General features: G+C 39.1%; 1 protein-coding gene across 6 annotated transcripts in view; it reads right to left on the bottom strand.

Moving 5' to 3' along the window:
- DYNC2H1 (dynein cytoplasmic 2 heavy chain 1) overlaps nucleotides 1-25519 on the bottom strand; it is a 396411-nt gene that overhangs the window by 307218 nt on the left and 63674 nt on the right. For 4 of the 6 annotated variants that reach the window (XR_012667749.1, XM_048844045.2, XM_075127044.1 and 1 more), the window contains exons 40-50: nucleotides 24864-24993; nucleotides 23564-23719; nucleotides 21138-21397; nucleotides 15181-15427; nucleotides 13925-14076; nucleotides 13205-13349; nucleotides 11025-11127; nucleotides 7575-7742; nucleotides 7336-7466; nucleotides 5013-5261; nucleotides 3479-3587 (exon numbers count right to left, since the gene is read on the bottom strand). Coding sequence is in view for 5 of the 6 variants with exons in the window: in XM_048844045.2 (XP_048700002.2) it covers nucleotides 3479-3587; nucleotides 5013-5261; nucleotides 7336-7466; nucleotides 7575-7742; nucleotides 11025-11127; nucleotides 13205-13349; nucleotides 13925-14076; nucleotides 15181-15427; nucleotides 21138-21397; nucleotides 23564-23719; nucleotides 24864-24993 (1850 nt within the window). In the remaining variant the exon portion in view is untranslated. The remainder of the gene's footprint in view (nucleotides 1-3478; nucleotides 3588-5012; nucleotides 5262-7335; nucleotides 7467-7574; nucleotides 7743-11024; nucleotides 11128-13204; nucleotides 13350-13924; nucleotides 14077-15180; nucleotides 15428-21137; nucleotides 21398-23563; nucleotides 23720-24863; nucleotides 24994-25519) is intronic. The other 2 variants (XM_075127047.1, XM_075127048.1) reach the window with 2 other exon arrangements.

The following is a 25519-nucleotide window of genomic DNA, read 5'->3' as shown; positions in this document are numbered from 1 at the left end:
TAGGCAGGTGCTTAAAACATACTTTTATCACACTTTGAAAATTCTGCTGGCCACCAGTAAAACATGGAGATGTCCAGTTTTAAAGTCTTGAGGCTTGTCTACACAGTGACTTAGTGCACAATAAGGACCCTGCTTCCACATACTAAAACCTTCCTAGTGTGCTCTGATGTACTTAATAGGGTCCACAAGGCAACTGAGGGAGCAACATGCTGGTGTGCTGTCACTTCACACCTTGGCTTGCTGCCCACTAAATCGCCATGTAGACAAACCCTTGGGAAATCCCAACCAGACTGTAATGCAAGGACTCTCCAGCTGGTCTGAGCCTCCCATGGCATTGGCTGTACCTGCCTGATCATTTCTCTCACCCTCCATAACCATTGTTAAGTGCTGATGTAAAGAGCTGCATGTTCAATTGTTCTCTATGTCCACTGAAGGTAGGACAAGAGATAATGGACTTAATCTGCAGCAAGGGAAATTTAGTTTAGATATTAGGAAAAAATTTGTAATTAAATTGTAAAGGTAGTTAAACTCTGCAATAGGCTTCCAAGGGAGGTTGTGAAACCCCCATGATTGGAGGGTTTTAAGAATAGGTTGGACTAACACCTGATGGTCTAGGTTTACTTGGTCCTGCCACAGTGCAGGAGGCTGGACTTGATGACCTCTCGAGATCCCTTCCAGCCCTACATTTCTGTGATTCTGTGATTACTAGGCCCATCTGAGCAAATAAGGAGTGAATCTGCTGCATACTGATCTCCACTTGATGCCTAGAACAACCGCAGACCAATCAGTCATCCAGGTAGAGGAACAACTGGATGCCGGCCCTCTTGAGGTGAGCCACTACTACTGCAATGCATTTGGTAAACACCTCTGGGGAAGACGACAGGTTGAAAGGGAGGACAATGTATTGGTAATAGTGGTCCACAACTAGAAATCTCAGATATTTTCTGTGGTTCAGGTGGATTGCCACATGAATGCAGGCATCCTAGATAACAAGAGCAGCATATCAGTTGCTGCGATATAGAGATGGGATGGTTGCTGCCAGGGAGACCATGCAGAACTTGATCTTTCTGATTAAATTTAACTTCTACCTCAGACCTCCTTCCCCCTCCGCCTTTTTTTGGGAATGAGGAAGTAGTGAAAATAAAACCCCTTTTCCTGGGGATGAAGGGGAACTTTCTTGATAGGTTCTAAATGAAGAACCTGCTCTTCTTGCTTAGGTGCAAACTCATGAGAGGAGTCCTTGAAAAGGGATGGGGAAGGTGAAAGGAGGCAAAGTATAGACTGAAACTGGATTGTATAACCCACTTGCACGGTGCTTAGAACCCACTGATCTGAGATGATGGACTCCCAAGCTCCAAGGAAATTGGGGGGAAAGAGGGTAGGTCTAGCATAGCTGGAATGTTGCTTACAAATGGACAGTCAAGTGGATTGTTTAGAAACTAATGGCTATTGTTTAGAAGAGGCATAAGAGATATGCCTTTTCCTCAGAGACATGATTTTTTTGGAAGGGTTAGGCCATCTAGGTTCATAGTAACTTTGCCAGGGTTGTTGCTGCAGCTTGTATTGCTTCCTTCAGGGAGCTGAGGAAACGCAGTGCCCTTCTTTCTTATGAAAAAAAGATTTCATCCCTCAAAGGGCAGATCCTCAATAGTCTGTTCAACTTCCATAGGGACGTCAGAGTTCTGATGCCACAAAGCTCTCCTCAGGGTGACCACTATAGCCCTTACCCTAACTACAAACTGACCTGAAAATTAGAGCTAGCTACAAGATGCCCTTCAGACAAGAAAGTCTTAAATTCATTCTTCATATCTTCTGGGAGCTTGTCCACAAATTCACTCATTGAGTGAATAGTCATATTTAGATAGAAGTGGCTGGGGTGGTTGAAAATGTGCATCTGTAGACTTGAAGTAGAGTATGTTTTTCTACCTTCTTTTTCTTTTGGTGTGGTGCGAAAGCGTTCCTGGCATGATCATTCACACACCGTCTACACTGGGATGTGAATAGAACTACTCATAACCCAGAGAGGGGAACTTATAGCGTCTGTCAGTTCTTTCTGCCATCAGTGTGAGGCTAGCTGAAGTCTGCCACAGGATTATGGAAGGATCTAATAAAGCCCCATTAACAGGCAGCGCAACTCTGCCTGTTAGGTCTGTAAAATATCAACCACCTTGTGGGTATTTTCTACGTTGTGGTTATTGATTAGTCTGGAAGCTGTGGGAATAGAGGACCTGTGCCCAGGGGAGAGGAACGAAGACTTTGAAAAATGTAACCCTAGTTCCATGTGAAAGCCCTTCTACAGAGGGAGATCAGAAGTCTGCCAGGTATGCCATTTAGAAGCAGAGAATTCTGAAGAGTTTTCCCTGTGGGATGGCCCTAAATCCACAGAGCAAAGATCTGGTCTCCCTCTAGTTGCCATGGAGACAAGGAACACCCCACTGTGAAAACTGTCTCACACAGAGGGGACTGAGAAATAACCGGCTTCTCGGTGTTTGCCCAGATATGCTGCAGGGTGTGGTAAAGGTAGTAAGCGTCACACATAGCACTGAGAGACAGCTTCTGCATAGGATAAAAGTCCCAGCAAACACTCCCTCAGAGTGGGAAGGAAAAGGAGAAAGGGTTTAAACCCAGTTTTTTTATGCCACTTACACATTAACAATTCAAATTACTTCCTTACAAATGGGATGTTTGCTTTTCTCTTTTGAGAATCTCAAGCCTCTGGACTTTGCAAAATCTTACTCCTGAATAGGCTGTGAAGGGATCCTCTATCCTTGGGAATCATCATGCCCCTGGTTAAGCTTTTCTACAATGAAGTAATGGCTTTGGGAAGGGAGATAAGGCTCACCATATGTGTTGCCAAATGAGAGCCCAATGCCCTGCCAGAGCAAGGAACAGTGGCTTGTGGTAGAAGGCTTCAGAAAAGTTGTGTATAGCATCTCTTGGACTTGGCTTTATGCTTGGAGGGCTTCTCTGCTGCTGTGGTGAGGGGCAGAGAGAGCTCAGTTGAAAAGTGCTCGAGATGTTAGTTCCTCAGTGCTCCAGTGATTCCTCAGCTCAGGAGAGCAAAGCTAGATATTGAAATGAAGTTGCTGCTACATGTAAATGAATAAAACAAAGTGGTCAGGAGAAGCTGAAACGTAATTTGTTTCCCCTAGAGGCAGAGATTCTGGTGGTTTGTGTCCAAAGGTGGGGCTTAGTCCTGGAGCCCCCAGCAACAATGGACTGTTTCTGAATTCCGTAAGTAAGAGGCATTATCCATTTGTGATGAATTAGGAAAGAAACACTGCAGCAGAAAACATAATATAGGATATTTATACCTACAAAAACTTCTTTAAAAGAAAGTTATTTAGGTTGCAAAACCAGGAAATTGCAGTTATATGGTTGCCAATGCAATGTCAATTCTGCCTTATTGTATGCCCACCCTGTGCACTGAATTAAGGGAGGGTCATGGGGAACCTTAAGCTTTTTGTACTCATCTCACCTGATGACAATAGACTGTTGACCATCTCAAGGAATGTGGAGTGGACAAACTGATAGTCTTCGAGCAGCAATACAACCTGCTGTGCTTCGATACCAGCAAGCTGCATCACCTAATAGTAGGGAAGTAATTTTAATCTAATTGAACAGAATGTGTACATTCTTTTATAATAGAATAATAAATCCTTAAATTTATTTTATATATTTATCTATTCCCCCGCACACATGTTCTGTATTACTACATTTGTATATTCTCAACAGATTTTGATTTTGATCATTTGTCAAATATAAAGATAAGGAACAGTCTATATGGAAGAACTGATTTCTAATTAGAAAATAATTAACATAAATACTTTGATGCTTACATGACATTAAGGACCAATTTTTCCAAATATGACCTCAAACTGTACCCACAAAACGATGCAGTTGGTGCTCCCTTTGTTGTGTGCACGATATCATGGAGTTTTCTTGTGCAATTTTGGAGGCCACTTTGGGAATTTTGACCCTAAAAGTTTTGTTGTCTGTTTTAATTTAATGTGTATATCTTTGTAAATCACTAGATTTTTGCTTGATAAAGCATATTGTACTGAGCTCACATGGTCCATACTAAAACAGAATACCCTCAAGCAAACCTACAAATTCACATGCTAATAAAAACAAAAAGATGGAACAGAATTTTAAATATATATTTTCAGCAATGGGGGATGTGATTCTTGAGAAAAAACTTTCAAATCAGATTCTGATCGTACAAATTACTCTGTAGAAGCAGACCCCTGCACTTGAAGAGAACCCTAAAGAAATCAGTGCGGCTCTATGTAAGTGCAGGTGTCCATACACACAGAACAGCTTTCAAGATCTGGACCTGAGCAGAAGACTGTATGTGGGTCTTTACAGTGCCTAAGGGCTTGTCTTCACTGCCGGGGGCAGGGTGCTCAACGCTGCTGCAGCGGGTGTTGATTTAGCAGGTCTAGTGAAGACCCACTAAATCGATGACAGAGCACTCTCTGGTCAACTCTGGTACTCCAGTTCCCAGAGAAGAGTAAGGTAAGTCAAACAGAGAGAGTGTCTCCTATCGACGCAGCACAATGAAGACACCACAAATCTACCTAAGCTATGTTGACTCCAGCTACGTTATTCACGTAGCTGGAGTAGTGTAACTTAGGTCAACTTACCCCAGTTGTGAAGGCAAGCCCTCATACAATGAGGCACTGATACTAATAATATATATAACTGTCAAAAATAAAATTCATAAGGAAAGATTTTATAATGTGATTAGCATCACAACTGGGGCCAGATTTTCAAAAAAGCTGAGGACCTTGCTGCTCTCCCTGAGAACAACAGGAACTACTGACTGCTGAGCTCTTTTGAAAATTTGGCTAATTCATTTAAGTTCCTAAATGGGTGCTCAACTCTTCTGAAAGTCAGACCTGCAGGAAACATTTTTATTTTGTGTCTTTTAAAGTTCCCTTAACTATTCAATTTTTTTCCCACACAAACTTAATTTAAATAACTGTAAAATAGAAGACTGAGTGACACACCTGTTTAAGATCATTTTTGAACTGCTTCAGTTCATAACCTCTGGAAATCTTGGGAGTAATCAGAATAGATCCATGCATGTGACTAACTAAAGAGGTAACTGTCCGACGACCCACACCACTACGTCCTGCTAAAAGAAGTGATCCTCCAGGAAAACTCAGCACTCTGTCTATCCTGGACACATAATCAAGAACTTCTTGGAAAAGTAAAATCTCTATCTCCTTGTTATCTCGTCCATAATGAATGATACCCTATATAAAAATGAGATAAATTAATATTTGCGTTAATGATAAATGCAAGTGTAACTATAGAATGCAATAATGTCCAACATTTTAAAAAGTTAAGAAACTGAGGGTCAGAAAACTTAAGACATGACACTGATGTTCTTTACAAACTGAACTATTCAATGCAATAGAATTTTACTACCTTGCTGTCCCTGTTCCAGCAGTGGACAGACTTCAGAGTCCTAATAAAGAAGTCACTCAAACCCAAGCACAGACCCAAATATGGTATACCCTGGAGTAATGCTTACAGACTAAAATATATTGAAACACAAACAAAAGAACATACCAAGGGATGAATTTAAAATACATAATAGGCCACAGCGACAGGTCCAGCCAAACTGTGCTCAAAGCCACCTTTTTTTAGACATAGAATCATAGGACTGGAAGGGACCTTGAGAGGTCATCTAGTCCAGTCCCCTGCACTCATAACAGAACTAAGTATTATCTAGACCATCCCTGACTGGTGTTTGTCTAACCTGCTCTTAAAAAGCTCCAATGATGGAGATTCCACAACCTCCCTAGGCAATTTTTTCCAGTGCTTAACCACCCTGACAGTTAGGGAGTTTTTCCTAATGTCCAACCTAAACCGCCCTTGCTGTAATTTAAGCCCATTGCTTCTTGTCCTATCCTTAGAGGTTAAGAAAAACAATTTTTCTCCCTCCTCTTTATAACAACCGTTTATGTACTTGAAAACTGTTATCTTGTCCCCCCTCAGTCTTCTCTTTTCCAGACTAAACAAACCCAGTTTTTTCAAGCTTCCCTCATAGGTCATGTTTTCTAGACCTGTAATCATTTTTGTCGCTCTTCTCTGGACTGTCTCCAATTTGTTCACGTCCTTCCTGAAATGTGGCCCCAGAACTGGACACAATACTCCAGTTGAGGCCTAATCAGCATGGAGTAGAGCAGAAGAATTACTTCTCATGCCTTACTTACAACACTTCTGCTAATATATCCCAGAATGATATTCGCTTTTTTTTGCAACAGCGTTACACTGTTGACTCATATTTAGCTTGTGGTCCGCTATGACCCCCAGATCCCTTTCCGCAGTACTCCTTCCTAGACAGTCATTTCCCATTTTGTATGTGTGCAACTGATTTTCCCTTCCTAAGCAGAGTACTTTGCATTTGTCCTTATTGAATTTCATCCTATTTATTTCAGACCATTTCTCCAGTTTGTCCAGATCATTTTGAATTTTAATCATGTCCTCCAAAGCACCTGCAACCCCTCCCAGCTTGGTATCATCAGCAAACTTTATAAGTGTACTGTCTATGCCATTATCTAAATCATTGATGAAGATATTAAACAGAACAGGACACAGATTTTCTCCCTTATCTCCATCATCTGATCTTTGGCCCTGATCAGGGACCAAATTGGCCAATGGCATAACTTTAGAACAGCCTTTAAGCTCCTATACATTACAACAGCTAGAGTGGTCACCTACCCAACCCAATCTGACCTCAGGTTTTAGGACTAAATTCTGGCCCTATCATACTTCACAGTACTGAGCTGGCCACAGCTTTGAAATTCAGCACTGCTGTGCAGTCATGGAACACTACACACATGACAAAGAAACTCCCAGAGTTCTAAGGCCACCAAACCTTGTCCCTACCCACTATCCTCCATGTGCCCCACATGGGCAGAGTAAAGGAGAAAGAGCTACTGAGGACTACTTGGAGTTGTGGGAAGTTGATTTACATGAGTTTCCCATCTCCAGGCCCTACTACTCAAGTAAGCGTGGAACCCTGCCATGCTTCCTTCCACTATGGCCTGACTATCTCCAAAATCAGTCAGACCAATTCAGAGCCAGCACAGTGCCCCTTTCTCCACAGGTTCTGGATTTGTCCTTTATTGCTTAAAAGCATGCCAACTTCTGTTTCTAAAATAACTGTATCTCCCTTTTAGAATACAAATTACATATATTATTCTAACCAAAAGAAAAATGTCTGACAACACAGTTCTGGTTACTTTAAACAATGTACAAACATAACTATAGACTTTTGAAAGTATTTTCTTTTGTTATTACTCCTTATTCTTGACGCACCTTTTTGATAACATCTTTTAGGTCTTCTGAAGTTAATTTGCCAAGTGGCTTCCCATGAGGTGGTAATGCCTGCTCTGGTGCTCTGAATGCTCCCACCTCATGACGAGCTCCCCATGTTACATAGAAGCTATCTGTGAAAATATAACCATAACTGTGATAGGAGTCTACATTCTCAAGTGTTAAAGCATATTATCAGGTATGTCAACAAATCTGATTTAATACATTTTATGTGTTATTACCTGCCATATTCTCCAGGATGTCTGAACCCCAGTCCCCTTGAAACACTTTCATTAAAATATTATCAAATATGAGGAGTTCTTTAGCACCAACAATCTTGTCACGGAAGAGGCGACGGGCTTCATAAGCAACAATTTCCAAAACGTAATCTAGTGTGTGTGTTGATGACCCTGCAAAGTATATATACATATATATATATATATGTGTGTGTGCTGATGACCCAACAAAGGATAGATAGATAGATAGAATACAATTTCAAAGATTTGAAATTTTGCATTTCAAAATACAGTCAAATTGAAAAAGAGTAAATCAGATTACATACCAGCACGAACACATCAAGAGGCAAGAAATAAAAGAAAAAATAAGCATTATCAAATAATTTTTTAAATCTTATGGGTACAGACAAGATAAAATTATACAAGCACATAGAGAAATACATACTTTAAAAACAAGTTTTCTGCAGAGTACACTATTGTTTAATAATTGTTCAGTGTGCTCAAGATGCTGAACACAGAATAAAAACAAATATATTGTAATAAAAATAATAAAATACTATGCTCTTAAAATATAATCCTATTTAAAAAACTGTGTATCCAGTTTTAAAAGGGGAACAGAAAGGGACTGGTAATAAAGAACACATCAAGAACATAAGAATGGCTATACTGGATCAGATCAACGGTTCATCTAACCCAGTATCTTGCGTTCCGACAGTGGCCCATGCCAGATGCTTCAGAGGGAATGAACAGAAGAGGCAGTCATCGAGTGATCCATCCCATCATCTACTCCCAGCTTCTGGCAGTCGGAGGCTAAGGACACCCAGAGCATGGGGTTGCATCCCCGACCATCTTAGCTAATAGCCATTGATGGACCTATCCTCCAGGAACTTATCTAATTATTTTTGAATTCCGTTATTCTTTTGACCTTCACAACATCCCCTGGTAACAAGTCCCACAGGTTGGCTGTGCATTGTGTGAAAAAGTACTCCCTTTTGTTTGTTTTAAACCCGCTGCCTATTAATTTCATTGGGTGTCCCCTGGTTTTGTGTTATGCAAAGGAGTACATAACACTTCCCTATTCACTTTCTCTACACCATTCATAATTTTTTAGACCTGTATCATATTCCCTCTTAGTCATCTCTTTTCTAAGACAAAAAGTACCAGTCTTTTTAATCTCTCCCCATATGAAAGATGTTCCATACCCTTAATCATTTTTGTTGTCCTTCTCTGTACCTTTTCCCATTCTAATATATCTTTTTTGAGATGGGATGACCAGACCTGCATGCAGTATTCAAGGTGTGGGCGTAACATGGATTTACATAGTGGCATGATGATAGTTTCTGTCTTATTCTCTATCCCTTTCCTAATGGTTCCTAACACTGTTGGCTTTTTTATCTGCCCCTGCACACTGAGCGCATGTTTTCAGAGAACTATCCATAGTGACTCCAAGATCTCTTTCTTGAGTATTAACAGCTAATTTAGATCCCATCATTTTGTACATATAGTTGGGATTATATTTTCCAATTTGCATCTATCAATATTGAATTTTATGTGCCTTTTTGACAGGTTTCAGAGTAACAGCCGTGTTAGTCTGTATTCGCAAAAAGAAAAGGAGTACTTGTGGCACCTTAGAGACTAACCAATTTATTTGAGCATAAGCTTTCGTGAGCTACAGTTCACTTCATCAGATGCAACCGATGGAGCTCACGAAAGCTTATGCTCAAATAAATTGGTTAGTCTCTAAGGTGCCACAAGTACTCCTTTTCTATGTGCCATTTTGTTGCCCACTCACCCAGCCTAGTGAGATCCCTTTTTAACTCTTTGCAGTCTGCTTTGGTCTCAACTATCTTGAGTAATTTTGTACCATCTGCAAATTTTGCCAACTCAATGTTTACCCCTTTTTTCAGATCATTTATGAAAATGTTACACAGCACTGGTCCCACTATAGATCCCTATTTACCTCTCTCCATTCTGAAAAATTACCATTTACTCCTTTCTTTGTTTCCTGTCTTTTAACCAGTTACTGATCCATGAGAGGACCTTCCCTCTTACCTCATGATTCCTTACTTTGCTTAAGAGTTTTTGGTGAGAGACCCTTCAAAGGCTTTCTGAAAGTCAAGTACACTATATTCACTGGATCACCTTTCTCACATGGTTGTTGGCAAGAATTCTAATAGATTGGTGAGGCATGACTTCCCTTTAGTAAAGCCGTATTGAGCCTTTCCCAACAAACTTTGTTCATCTGTTGTGTCAGATAATTTTGTTCTTTACTACAGTTTCAACCAATTTGCCTGGCACTGAAGTTTGGCTTCCCAGCCTGTAATTGTCAGGATCACCTCTGGAGACTTTTTAAAATTGGTGTCACATTAGCTATCCTCCAGTCATCTGGTACAGAAGTGGATTTAAAGGATAGGTTATATACCGCAATAGTAGTTCTGCAATTTAATATCTGAATTCCTTCAGAACTCTTGGGTGAATACCATCTGGTCCTGGTGACTTATTACTATTTAATTTATCAATTTGTTCCAAAATCTCCTCTACTGACCACTCAAGCTGGGTCAGTTCCTCAGATTTGTCACCTAGAAAGAATAGCTCAGGTATGGGTATCTCCCTCACATCCTCAGCAGTGAAGACCAATGCATAAGAATTCATTTAGCGTCTCTGCAAAGCCTTATCTTCCTTGAGTGCTCCTTTAGCACCTCAATCATCCAGTGGTCCACTGGCTGTTTGGTAAGCTTCCTGCTTCTGATGTACTTTAAAGGAATTTTTTTGCGGGGGGTGGGGGGGCTCTTAGTTTTTTTAGCTCGTTGCTCTTCAAATTCTTTTTTGGCCTGTCTAATTATACTTTTACACTTGACTTGCTACTATATATGCTTCTTCCTATTTTCCTCAGTAGAGTTTAACGTCCAATTTTTAAAGGACACCTTTTTGCCTCTAACCACTACTTTTACTTTGTTGTTTAGCCATGGTGGCCTGATTTGGTCCTCTACTATGTTTTTTAATTTGGGGTATACATTTAATTTGAGCCTCTACTATGGTGTTTTTTAACTGTGCTTACTTCGCAGTGTAGACATACCCTGTGAATGCAGAATACATGAGATATCCTCACCAAAAACCAGATCAACTGCAGAAAGTGGAGTCCACGGATTTCATAATCAAAATGACTGAAGTGAATAGCCCAGGCGTATTTATCTTTTTTAAACTAAGGATAGTTCCCACCTATATTTTAAAAATCTCACACTATTTTTCAAAATTAAAAACAACAACATAACTTTTCATGGAATGGAACTTTTGTTTTTCAACTGACATTAGAGCCCATTCTGCAAACTTTCCAGATTTCAATGGGGTTTAGCATATGGAGAGTTTGCAGGATAGGTCAATAATAAGAAACACATCACAAAATATTTGGGTATTCTAAAAATGTTTTCTCTTTTGGAACAAATCAGGGTAACTCACCTCCTGTTAAATCATATCGGAATAAGCCAAGAACCCACTGAGTAAGAATGTATGGTGTAAAGAGGTAATGACTATGATCATCAACTGTGAATTTTGCTCGTACCTGAAAACATAAGTTATTCACAACACAATTTATATTTTAATTTCAAAGATTTCTTGACAATTTAGTTCAACAATTTTCTATGCTTTCACCAAGTAAATTTTCTTCATGTGTACAGGTTTATACATTTTGTTAATTCATCTGAAAAATACACATCTTGGATTGTTTACATTTTGCTTTCAGACCAAAAAAGCAAAATATCTCATTTCTAAAATATTTATTCTATAATATTTCTGAGAAAAAGGTTATATTGGAAAAATTAGTTCCCTATTTCTTTCATCGGAGCAATCTCTCTACCAGTCTAAAACATCTATAGCTGGGTTGATTTTTTAGTTTGGCACCAGGAGAAGAATTTTGTCCAAATTCTTGGATAGACCAAGAGGGTGAAAGGCCTGTCCAAGGTTAGGAGGACATCCCAAACACATTTGATATGTATACAACACATGCTTTCAAATAACCTGTGGTCAGACTAATCACATGTATTAAATATGACTGTATTTGTGTAGTGTTGCTTATGTATGGTACATGATTTGTCTAGGGCCAAGGTGTATTTCTGGATAGAAGATGCTATACAAATGTAAGGTATAATGAATAAAATAAATTAACAACAATGCATATCATAATTTGGCTGACTGATAATGGAAATATTAACTATTTATTGATATCTGAAAACACATGATATTTAACTCATGGAGTAACTGCATACCTCTCTTTGACGATGAGACAATTATCTACACAGATTTATACTAATATCTCATAAAATATACAGATAAAGAATAGGCCATATGAAAAGCATGCAAGGCATGAGACTGCAGGTGTTTACCAAAAGGATAACAAATATTTTGATCTGATTCTCCTTAGACTATTATATGTAAGCTATTGATGTTCAAAATGTGTAGAGTCTCAAAAGGATAGAAATATTGTTACTATTCAATACACAGGTAGTGTTTCTTTAGTATGTCTGTTCTATTAAACCTGCCAATTGGGGTCTGAAATGGTTTATATGTAATACAATTCTCTGCATGGTGGGAAACAGCCTAGTTATTAAATTCTGCAAACTTGGCTCTACCTCCACCACAACCTTTTATCATCATAAAGATTCAGCCTTCCACTAATGGAAAACTTTTGGCTAACCTAAGTTTCCTTAATCAAGATTTCCAAACATCTATTAACCTTGCCTGACCAGAATGACACTTGCACACATTTCTTTGAAGATTTGAATTATGTGACTAGTTGGAGGCTGTGCCCATGCTCCATCTGTTTTTAAGGATGTGATCATTCTACCTACATGTGAGTAAAGCACCTGGGTCCCAATCCGTGTAATTAGTCCTACTAAATCCAGTGAGACTATGTTTAAATGCTTAACGTGATTATATTCTTGGCTAGGACCCTAAAATTTTGAGTGGGAAGTTAAAAATGTATTTGTGTGTCTCAATGTCATGTTTTATATGCACACTATTTGGAATACTTAGTCCTATGTATCGCCCCCATCATCATACAAAAGCATAGTATCTGAGCAATTTGCGATCTTCAGTGCGAAGTAGAGTTATCCTCATTTTACAGATGGGGTATGGAGGCTGAATCCACCATTTACTAGTGTAAACAGTATATTCTCCAGAACTTGAAATCTTTAAATCCTGATTTGAGGACTTCAGTAACACAGCCAGAGGTTATGGGTCTATTATAGGAGTGGGTTGATGAGGTTCCGTGGCCTGCAATGTACAGGAGATTAGACCAGATGATCATGATGGTCCCTTCTGGCCTTAAAGTCTTTGAGTCCATAAATTACTTGTCCAAGCACACACAGGAAGTTTGTGGTGCAGCAGGGAATTGAACCCAAGTCTCACAAATCCTAGATTAGGGCCCTAACCACTGGACCATCCTTTCATGTCCATAACCAAATGCATATACCCTTCACTTTAATTCTGAGATCAACATAAAAAATAACTTGCTTTTAGATTTTAAATATGGTAAAACATTGTATAATCTATTGTTACTGTCCAAAGCCAGAGATTAAAAGACATGGCTGCTTCTCAGTTTTTCACCTCCATTTCCCAAAAAAGAAATCAAAGCACTATACCTGCTCATATACTTGAACCATTGATCCTGCCAGCTGATGTATTTTTGGTAAGGAACCCCAAACAGAGTGATTCTTTAGGTTTTTGTGAAGCACAGGCTCTAAATATGCACTATAAATTGTTTGCAGTTGGTCTCTTTCTGGATAGCTAGAGGGAAAAAAATAGAGTCCAAGGAAATTGTGATGTACCAACATTCTTAATTTCCATACCAAAAATGGTTTTAGATTTATAACTATAATTTACTCTGAACCTTCAATAAAATAGAGCCTTACAGTCCAGCAGTAACTTAAATGCATTTTGGTTTTATCTGAATATGCAACCCTCAAAGACTTTCTATGTGTATCTTTAAATATCTTCCAACTTACAAACCCTTCCTCACAAAGTATTTAATCCACTAACCAACCAGCACTTTAAAATAAGGCTGTAAAGCTGTAACCTACTAGAAGCAAAGTAATTCTACTTTAAAACTTATTTCATATACTTCGGCACAACAAGGTGAATTAAAATAATTATATATTGCTCTTTAACTGGTTTTAAACACTGAGAGGTAGCAACAATGATACTATGTGAAGATTCTACATTATTAGGAAAGATTAGAGGCTTGACTTGCCAGACAAAAATCACATTCCTTGTTTTCACATCAAGAAGGACAGGCAGAGGCAAGCAGACCTGCAAACCGAATCTGAGATCTCAAAGTCAGGTAGGTTCTTGCAGACACTTACTCAATTGCACAAAGACGAACAACAGAAGTAAATCTGGATGTAAGTTTATGCCTTCCTAATGTTCCCCCAGCAGACATGGATGCCACAATTTGGATATTTTCTAAACCAACCCATTCAAGATTTTCATCGTAAAATCCCTGGTATGTCAGAATCTTTAATATAACAAAACAAAATATTTTAGTAAAATTAAATGAAAAATAGCAAGGTACCTAATGAAAACAATAGATTAATGTTGAGTCTCTGGTTGCTATTATTTGTTAAATACCAACAATATACCCATCACTAACATTTTCCTCAAAAGTGTCTAAAAATTACTCTTAAGCAACTATGCAGCACTATAAACAAAAATTAACATGGTGCTTTATAAAATCATAAATCAGGCCAGAATCTTCTCTGTGACCCAACAGCACAAAGGAGCTGGAATCCAGGTGTAACGGGACAGCTGACAATTCCTCCTGGAGAGAGGTAGCTCTGAGCTAAAGTAAAGCCAAAAGACTTGGTTCCTTCCCTAACCTCCCTGTCAACCAGAATAAAGGGCATGTCAGGGGCATACTGGAGCTTCACTCTGCCAATTCTTAGCTCCTGTGTGGTCCCTTAGAGACCAGGAGCAGCTGAAGTAAGTTAGGGCAGCCCTTAGCCCACAGTCTTTGTCCCAGATAGCTTGCAATGTAAGAGAAAATTAAACCAAAGGGGGAAATATTTCAGTAAAAGGAAGAATGTAGTAAATTCATTGTTAAAAATCAACATACAACACAAACGATTTGGGGAGGGGGGAGGTGGGGAAGTGGGTTTTAAGAAGGAATTTGGAGAAGGAGAAAGAATGCATGATGGACAGAATGTAAAAATGAGGAAAAAATTATTTTTAAAATACTGTAAGCATTACATTTCAATTTCCAATCTCTGAGGAGAGAATAATTATGCAACCCCATAAACTTACTCTGTTAACCACTATAAGCTTTTGGGGACAGAGACTGTCTTTTGATTACATGTGTGTATAGTGCCTAGCATAAATGGGACCTCGATACGGCAACTCTATATGCTATCACACTACACATAAATATAATGATAATAAACATGTAAGATGTTAACTATTACAATCACCAGCATATTGTAAGGCTTTCAATTCAAAATACAGTACTCTGCCTGTATATCAAATGATTTGAAATAGGACTCTAATATGTATTTACTGAATCATAATAAATCATTTCTAGTCTATAATTCTGAAGATAATAATTATCAAAGCCATATATGTTCACCTGTTGCAGGAAAGCCACTAGAGTGCTGGTTCCCCATTTATCAGGTTTGGGCAGGTTGATTTCCTTCAAGTATAAAACCAGCCTTTCACAGTCTTTTGGTCTGTATACTCTCCCAGTATTTGTACTGATTACCATGCAAGTCTGATTTAACTTTTGGAGAAGATGTCGAGATGTAGTTTGTGCACTGCAGTGAACTGTAGCAATCTGAGTAGATCGGAGTTGGGAAAAGGCATAACGAAGCAACATTCTAACAAAATAAAATACATAAATATATATTTTATATACACAGAAATTTTTAAAAAGCAATTTAAACACCTTTAAAACTGCCAGCACACTGTTTAATGTACTACATATAATGTACTGAATCCGTTTTGTTGAACTAAATATTCTTGATTATAAAATCAAATTGTATCATTTCACATTTATGAAGTTCCAAAAAAGTACTTATACAGATTTGTGTAAGAAATAGCTAGTTGGTGAGCAATGAAATATGGCCCCAAACCTGCTATTTACAACACATAGACAATGGAAGTCAATAGGGCTCTGCAAAAATTCAGTAGTCCTCTCTTGCAGTATACATTGCAGGATCAGAGACTATGCACATGAGGATAAAGAGAAGAAAAAGGAAAGCTGAATATCTTTTTCTTTTGTGACTGAATTTTAAACAGTGGAAATATCATTAGATTGTTGAGAAGAAACCAGTAAAAAAAAGAATATAATCTATTTGCAAATCAACAGAGACACAGGAAAAAAAACCTGGATTCACACTTATTACCATTAATTATTATTATTATTATTATGTCAGGTTTCAGAGTAACAGCCATGTTAGTCTGTATTCGCAAAAAGAAAAGGAGTACTTGTGGCACCTTAGAGACTTTACATTATACATTATAATGTACAATAACATCCTCACTGCATTTTCCACTTTTATGCATCAGATGAAGTGAGCTGTAGCTCACGAAAGCTTATGCTCAAATAAATTGGTTAGTCTCTAAGGTGCCACAAGTCCTCCTTTTCTTTAAGGGGAAATAGTTTTACTTTGTGTAATGACTCAACCACTCCCAGTCTCTATTCAAGCCTAAGTTAATTGTATCCAATTTGCAAATTAATTCCAATTCAGCAGTCTCTCGTTGGAGTCTGTTTTCGAAGCTTTTTTGTTGAAGGATAGTCACTTTGAGATCAGAAATCGAGTGACGAGAGAGATTGAAGTGTTCTCCGACTGGTTTATGAATGTTATAATTCTTGACAACTGATTTGTGTCCATTTATTCTTTTACGTAGAGACTGTCCAGTTTGACCAATGTACATGGCAGAGGGGCATTGCTGGCACATGATGGCATATATCACATTGGTAGATGTGCAGGTGAACGAGCCTCTGATACTGTGGCTGATGTGATTAGGCCCTATGATGGTGTCCCCTGAATAGATATGTGGGCACAGTTGGCAACGGGCTTTGTTGCAAGGATAGGTTCCTGGGTTAGTGGTTCTGTTGTGTGGTATGTGGTTGCTGGTGAGTATTTACTTCAGGTTGGCGGGCTGTCTGTAGGCAAGGACTGGCCTGTCTCCCAAGATTTGTGAGAGTGATGGGTCATCCTTCAGGATAGGTTGTAGATCCTTGATAATGCGTTGGAGAGGTTTTAGTTGGGGGCTGAAGGTGATGGCTAGTGGCGTTCTGTTATTTTCTTTGTTGGGCCTGTCCTGTAGTAGGTGACTTCTGGGTACTCTTCTGGCTCTGTCACTCTGTTTCATCACTTCAGCAGGTGGGTATTGTAGTTGTAAGAATGCTTGATAGATATCTTGTAGGTGTTTGTCTCTGTCTGAGGGGTTGGAGTAAATGTGGTTGTATCGTAGAGCTTGGCTGTAGACAATGGATCGTGTGGTGTGGTCTGGGTGAAAGCTGGAGGTATGTAGGTAGGAAAAGCATTGGTAGGAAAACTACCAATGTGATATATGCCATCATGTGCCAGCAATGCCTCTCTGCCATGTACATTGGGCAAACTGGACAGTCTCTACATATAAGAATAAATGGACACAAATCAGATGTCAAGAATTATAACATTCATAAACCAGTCAGAGAACACTTCAATCTCTCTGGTCACCCGATTTCTGATCTCAAAGTGACTATTCTTCAACAAAAAAACTTCGAAAACAGACTCCAACGAGAGACTGCTGAATTGGAATTAATTTGTAAATTGGATACAATTAACTTAGGCTTGAATAGAGACTGGGAGTGGTTGAGTCATTATACAAAGTAAAACTATTTCCCCTTGTTTATTCCCCACCCATCCCTGTTCCTCAGACGTTTTTGTTAACTCCTGGAAATGTGCTGGAAATGGCCCACCTTGATTATCACTTGTAAAGGTTTTCTCTCCCCCCACCCTACTCTCCTGCTGGTAATAGCTCATCTTAAGTGATCACTCTCCTTACAATGTGTATTTTTTCATGGTCTGTGTTTATATAAATCTCCTCACTGTATTTTCCACTTTATGCATCCGATGAAGTGAGCTGTAGCTCACGAAAGCTTATGCTCAAATAAATTGGTTAGTCTCTAAGGTGCCACAAGTACTCCTTTTCTTTTTGTGAATACAGACTAACATGGCTGCTACTCTGAAACCTTAATTCCAACTATACATACAAAATGATGGGGTCTAAATTAGCTGTTACAACTCAATTCATTGTGGAGAGTTCTCTGAGAACTTCTACTCAATGTCCAGTAACAGTCAAAAAAGCCAACAGAATGTTAGGAATCATTAGAAAAGGGATCGATAATAAGACAGAAAATATAATGCCACTATATAAATCCATGATACGCCCATACCTTGAATGCTGCATGGAGTTCTGGTCACCTCATCTCAAAAAAGATATAATAGAATTGGAAATGGTGCAAAGAATGACAAAGAAAATTATTAGGATATGGAACAGCTTCCATGTGAGGAGAAATTAAGAAGACTAGACTGTTCATCTTAGAAAATAGATGAGTATGGTGGGATATGATAAAGATCTATTAAATTGTGAATGTTGCAGAGAAAATGAATTAGAAAGTGTTATTTACCCCTTCACATAACACAAGAACTGGGTGTCATCTGGTGAAATTAATAGGCAGCAGGTTTAAAACAAACAAAAGGTAGTACTTCTTCACACAATGCACAGTCATTGTCATGGGATGCTGTGAAGTTCAAAAGTATAACTGGGTTAAAAAAAGAATTAGATAAATTCATGGAGGACAGGTCCATCAATGGCTATTAGCCAAGATAGCCAGGGACGCAACCCTATGCTCCATGTGTCCCTAAACCTTCAGCTGCCAATAGATGAGACTAGATAACAGGAGATAGATCACTCAAAATTGCCCTGTTCTGTTCATTCCCTCTGAAGCATCTGGCACTGGCCACTGGCAGAAATAGGATACCCAGCAAGGTGGACCATTGATCTTACCCAGTATGGTCATTCTTATGTTCTTATGGAATCTGAGTGGTGGTGTGAATGGCTAGCTGATATGCAGCAGCAGCAAGCACTCAGCAACAGCAGTTTCAGCAACAATTGCTGCAGCAGTAAACCACCCACTAGCAAGTTCAAACAATGCAACAACAGCAACAGCTGCTGAGGGAGTTGATGACCTACCAGCAGGAGTTCCACAAGGAGATGATACAACAGATAGTGCTGACCTTACGATCACCACAAGGGCAGCCTTCTGTCAAAGTGGATCCCCCACCAATACCCATGAAGTTAACCAAGATGGGGACAGACAATACCCTAAGGCCTTTTTAATTACCTTTGAGAGCAGAGCACTAATCTCCTGGTGGAGTAGGCTTTGATTTGGCTCCATACTTGATGGGTCTGCCACAGATGGCCTACCACAACCTAGACCTGGAGAAGTCTAAGAATTATAAACAGTCAGCCATCTTGGACAATTTGGACATTTCTGAGGAAACTCATGTCAGTGACACTGCCAGTCGGACTACCAAGCATCTCAAGCAACTGAAGTCGGACCTGCAGAACAGGGGCCAGCCACTACTCCACAGCTGAGTTCGCCCCCAACTAGGAAAGATACCGTCAGTGCCAGCCAAGTGACTTGCTGCTCCTGTGGCCACACAGAACACACAAAAGAAAAAACGCTCTCTTAAGGAATGTAATTATGCCCAGGGCTGGACTGCAGAAACCCATTCATGGAAAACACCATTTCCCAAGTTGATGGTGCTGGTGCTGGTCCAAGGGAAAAGAGTTCAAGGACTTGGACTCTGTCTGTAGTCAGACGGTGGTCCAAGTCTCCTTCACAAGAGATGACAACACCCTCAAAAGGCTGATTCCATCTACAGTGTATACATGGCAAAGTGAAAACCTATCCTAGCCAATGTTTACAGCTGACTGTGGGGACATGTACCAACGTGACAGCTGTACCACTGGTGGAGAAACTGGAGTATCCCATAATGGGAGACCAGCACTGGCCATTTTTTTGGCAAGTGGTTAATGAACAGGCTGGCCCAGCAAACAGGGATCCTGGTTGATCACTGCAGAGTGACCCGAAAGCCTAGTAAACCTTGGGGAATTGGAAGACCCTGAGGAGGGAATAAGAACATAAGAACGGCCCTACTGGGTCAGAACAAAGGTCCATCTAGCCCAGTATCCTGTCTTCTAATAATGGCCAGTGCCAGGTGACCCAGAGGGAATGAACAGAACAGATAACCGATCCATCCCCTGTCGCTCATTCCCAGCTTCTGGCAAACAGAAGCTAGGGACACCATTCCTGCCCATCCTTGTTAATAGCCATTGATGGACCTATCATCCATGAAGTTATCTAGTTCTTTTTTGAACCCTGTTATGGTCTTGGCCTTCACAACATCCTCTGGCAAGGAGTTCCACAGGTTGACTGTCCGTTGTGTGAAGAAATACTTCCTTTTATTGTTTTAAACCTGCTGCCTATTCATTTCATTTGGTGAACCCTAGTTCTTGTGTTATGAGAAGGAGTAAACAACACTTCCTTATCTACTTTCTCTACACCATCTCTTTTCCAAGCTGAAAAGTCCCAGTCTTATTAATCTCTCCTCATACAGAAGCTGTTCCAAACCCCTAATCATTTTTGTTGCCCTTTTCTGAACTTTTTCCAATTTCAATATATCTTTTTTGAGATGGGGCAACCACATCTGCACACAGTATTCAAGATGTGGGCGTACCATGGATTTATATAGAAGTAACATGATATTTTCTGTCACAAGGAAAAGAACTGTCAGCCCCTTCAGGAGAGGAAGAGGTTATCTGGATGTGGACGCACTCCTGCAAGATAGGAATTTTTTGCAGGCACAGAAAAGTGACCCTACACTGAGCCATGCATATGACCAACTGGTCGCTGTAAATGGGGAAGTAATGGAGCCTCATCTGGTCAAGCAGTATCCACACTTCGTGCTTGAGAAAGAGCACCTGTACCGAGCTGAAAGAGATACACAAACAGGGGTAATAATGTTTTGTTAGTCACAAGGAGCAGGGGAAAGGAACTCTTATTTAGAGAGAGAGAGAGAGAGAGACAGACAGACAGACAGACAGACACACACTCTTAAACAACCTGAGTACATCCCGAGCAGAGGAAGGACTCTGTTAGGGTCAGAGAAGAAAGTAATTCAAACAATGTTCCGGTAGTGAATAAGTGGGCCCCCACCAACCACAAGTATGTATCATTTACTATTTGTATTCCATTAGCACCAAAGTTCCAATCAGAACCAGCGTCCCATTATAATAGATGCTGGACAAACAGACACACACAGACTGAGATTGATGTTACTAATTTTTTAGTGACAGATGTGTCAAAGAACATTTCAAATGGTTCTATTAGTATTTCACCTAAAGAAACAACTTTATCAATTGAGCAGAAACCTTCACTATGCAAAAATGTTCCAAAACTTTATCACCAAACTTAGAAAAATTAGATTAAAACAGTTAAAACAAAAAACAAAACAAAACAAAACTTACCCCTTTCCACATCCTTCAGGCCCAACAAGAAGAAATGGCTGCTTATTATCAAAGTCTAGCCATGGTCTGAAGTAATCTAAACCTCTCTGCATGTTTGGGGTTTGAATGACAGGAAGTGTTCGGGGATTACTAAAGTCATCAGCAGTCAAATGTATAGGTTTTTTCAGTTGATATGACATTAAATGTCCAGTGTCAGCATCAAAATATGTGTCCAGTGGCTTCCTGGGATCTGGCGGAGATTCTCGTGCCCAATTAAAAATCTTTAGAAAAATTTTAAAAGAACAACAATTAAGCTGTTAAAAATCTGCATTCCTAATAACAACACAATAACTATAATTATGAGTACATCCAAAAAATTATGTTAAAAGAATAGTAAATTTGCAAAGTCAAGCGCTCAAAAATTAGGAAATGCAAAAATTAAGGTTGCCTATGCAACCTTAATTCAATCCCATTGTGCGTATACATTGGGTAGTTAGTGAATGGATAGTTATCCAATATTTATTTTTCATTTGATGCATGGCGCCAGACCTCATGGAATAAATTTCCTCATTCATTTCCTTGAGACACTGAGGGCCTGACTTTAAAAAGTACTTAGTAGGTTCAAAATACAGCTCCTACTGACTTCAGTTGCAGTCATAAGCACTCATGTAGCACTTATGAGCACACAAATGTAGCCACAGGCTTCTCACACTGAGTAGAGAGAAAATGAAGCACACACAATTAGTAGTCAACTGTAAAAGTTAAGAAATTCCAGAATTAAGGCTGCCTAAAGAGGTAACTGTTTCTTTCTTTTAAAGTAACTTTTTTCTTTTTCCTATTTTGTGATCTGGTAGGAACGCCTACCGCTCACAGTCATCATTTTTGTCCCTAATACTTTTAAGATATGAATGAAACTGTCTCTCTGTGTGTGAGGATTTACTTAGAATTTATACAATCTTAAATCACTTCATGTTATCCTGGGCTAAAAAAATGTGGCTGCACAAACTATACTGTCCTAACAAGGGAAATTATGGGCTGTTAAGGGAAAGTCCTACTTAGTACCACAGCCTTGGGCTGCAGCATGCCCAGTACGCACAGAATCTTCAGCAAATATATCTGCCAAATTCCAACAAGTCTCTCTCTATTGAACACGTGAAAACCGAGATATTTTGGAGGCTTATAGTTTGGCCAAATTTGGGCAAATTTTCATGGGGATGACAAAAGGCACATCCCTGTCATCAGGGTGATGACAAATTTCAAGCCATGGAAGTAGTAAGTTTAGCGGTATTAGGCCTTAATGAAACAATTGTAAGAATGTTTTTAACATGGAAAAAGACACATAATCTCATCCTCAGAAATGACTAAACTGCTTTAGCTGAAACTTTCCCAGAAGAAACCAGCCTTAGACAAACACCCAATACTGAAAATTTCAGGTGATTTTTGTCAAAGATAAAAGCAACTGAGTTCTGTAATAGAAAATGTTAGGCAACTTTAAGGATAGGTGATGGAACCAGCTCCACCTATAATAAAATGGAATATGTTTGTGATCAAAGAAATGGACATTTAAGGAGGGATGGGACTAAGAATGTTTTGAAGTATGTACATATGGATAAACGCTTTTGGGAGGCAACAGTATACCCACTTATTTTTTTAAAAGAAATGATGATAATTTCCACATGTTGAAGGGCTGGGAGGAATGAAGTATTTAATCAGCAGTTTGATATCCCATGGCCCCAGTTTGCCACAAGTGATGTTGTGGCAGGTGCTTCTGTAATGCTCCTGACTAAAAACCTTCCTCATCTTCCAAAAAATACAAATGTATAATTTGTAACAAAACTATATGATATCATCAGAATTAATTTAGGGCCCAATTTTGTAAGCACTTATACACATGAGAAACTTTACTAATATGAGTAGTCTAATTAACATCAATGGGACAACTCATGTGAGTTAAGTTACTCATGTGCATCCATGGCTAAATTTCAGAACCTGTGCTCCTTATTCATCCTCCTTGACCTCTCAGTGGCATTCAACATCCTTGATCACTCCCCAGTTCTTGAAATCCTATAACCCTTTGTCCTTTGTGATCTCATCCTCTCACAATTCTCGTCCTACCTCAGTGATGGCACCTTCAAAGTCTCATTGGATGGATTCTCCTCCTTTTCCCTTCTCCCCATTTCCATGGGCTTCCCACAGGGCTCCATCCTTTGTCACCTTCTCTCTTTGCACCTTATCTATAAGTTATCTTGACCACTCTCATGGATTTGACTACCATCTGCCTCTCTATGGTTGATCTATTTCCCTCCATCCAATCTCAAATTAGATTATAAACTCACTAAGGCAGGGACTAACTCTTATTGTACTTTTATACTCTTAAACCATAGCAAAATCAAAATTTCTGATTTATTCATCTAGTAGTTTGAGATAAGATAGAAAAAGAGTTTTACCTCTTTTGTAAATTCTAGTCGTGATTTCATGTTGAGATTTCCACCAAGACCCCGCATTAAGCTAATAATAAATTGTCCACGATCAGTGCACCCACGGAGATGAGACAACCCATTCATCACAGTGCCAACTAGACTTGTTTCTACCACATAGTCATTCTGTAAATTTGAATTTATAATAGTGTATAAGAATTTATAATAATAATATAACTTTAAACAAATTTCTAGCAGCAAAATAAATGAGTTATGGTGCAAGTAAATATGTCAGTTTCATTGCTATTAGAAGCCACTTTTAGACTTTTAAAATTGGTAGAAAATTTGATCCATTCAGGTCTAGAAGAGGTGATCCATTTGCAATCACATACTTTTAAAATATTTACTTCTGACTCTTATACCAAACCAACTTACTATTTATGTTCAGTCATCCTTCTGTTATATATTAGCCTACTGAATGCAAAGAAATGTGCACAATTGTGCAATGGAGATATGTGTCCAGAAGGGACCCTCCATGTGTGAATCTCACTCTCCCCCACAGAAAGGGGTGGAGAAACAACCTTTTCCTAGATCCCACACAAGTGTAGAAATCTGCATGGAGGAAAGAGACAGCTATGGGAGAAACAAATCTTAATCCCCAACAGGCTATGTAGATTCTCCAAGGAAATACAGCAAGATTGCTTCTCAGCACTGGGGATCCCTCTTTAAAGGAAGTTCCATGGAACAGAGGCCAGCAGCACAAGGCCTGCATGGCTCCATTGTGAGGGGTATGAAGCCAGGAAGGGATGCTGGAGCCATAAGAAGCACAAAGCAAGCACAGAAACACCATAAAGTGGTCTATATGCATGGTCATAGACTCCCATCTGGGATCCATGGGTTTTCAGGACATCCTGCCCACTTCCCTTTCCTGAAGATAGCACAAGTGAAGGGAAATCTCTGTAAGGAACAGCTTGCAGAGGTTCCTGCCTATGTAGAATTATTTAATGATTTATAACGTTGTTTTTAAATTTTCCTCAAGCCTAGCAAAGCACATGCCTTCCTGTTAAGGATTTTGGGCAGAAATTTCAAATTTTATGAGCCTAAACTAAGATACCTAAATCCATGATTAGTCAATGAGAGCTCTGGGAACTGAAAAATCAGACCCCTTATTTAGATGCCTAACTTTAGAGACCACATTTAAAAATTCTGGCTGATGTCTACACCAAGTTCATAGGTTTGAACGCATTAAAAAATTCTGGCTGATGTCTACACCAAGTTCATAAATTTGAATAAAATCCAGAAAGGTATTAAAACTTTGTGAGTTACTCACCTGTTTTAGAACCCAGTTTAACGCCTTTTCAAAATAGTCTCCAATCCAATTTTCAAGGTTATGTCTGCATTCTTCAGGCTGGTTTCTTAGCCAAGATTTTATCAAAGAATTAAGATCTGTATCTTCATCACTAGAACAAGACATACTTCAGATTAAAAAAAAAACAAAATAGCCATGTATCCATCCAGATGGATGCAGTATGATCTAAAGGCTCAAGCAGGATGACTGAGTCAAGGGGCCTGGGTTGTGCTCTCAGCTCTCCCAAAGATCCACTGTATGACTTTAGGAAAGTCATTTAACCTCTCTATATTTAAATTTGCCTTTCAGTAAAAAAAGGGTAAAAAAATTTATGCTCTTGAATAAAAAGCATTCAGATATGCAGAAAAAGGATGTAAACTAGAAATAGAGTATCTTGAATATTACTGTCAAATTTCAAAATAAGGCTCTAATACTATGAGAAACTGATTGAGTAGCCTGAAGATGTGTGCATTTACTTTCTGATTTCTGTAATTACAAGAAAAGGACAAAAAGAAAAGGAGGACTTGTGGCACCTTAGAGACTAACCAATTTATTTGAGCATGAGCTTTCGTGAGCTACAGCTCACTTCATCAGATGTATACCGTGGAAACTGCAGCAGACTTTATATACACACAGAG

This window comes from Caretta caretta, chromosome 1, assembly GCF_965140235.1.
Source record: "Caretta caretta isolate rCarCar2 chromosome 1, rCarCar1.hap1, whole genome shotgun sequence".
In the NCBI taxonomy this organism is placed as follows: Eukaryota; Metazoa; Chordata; order Testudines; family Cheloniidae; genus Caretta; species Caretta caretta.
Note: the sequence above shows the minus strand (reverse complement) of the source record. Positions and strands in the feature narration are given on the sequence as shown.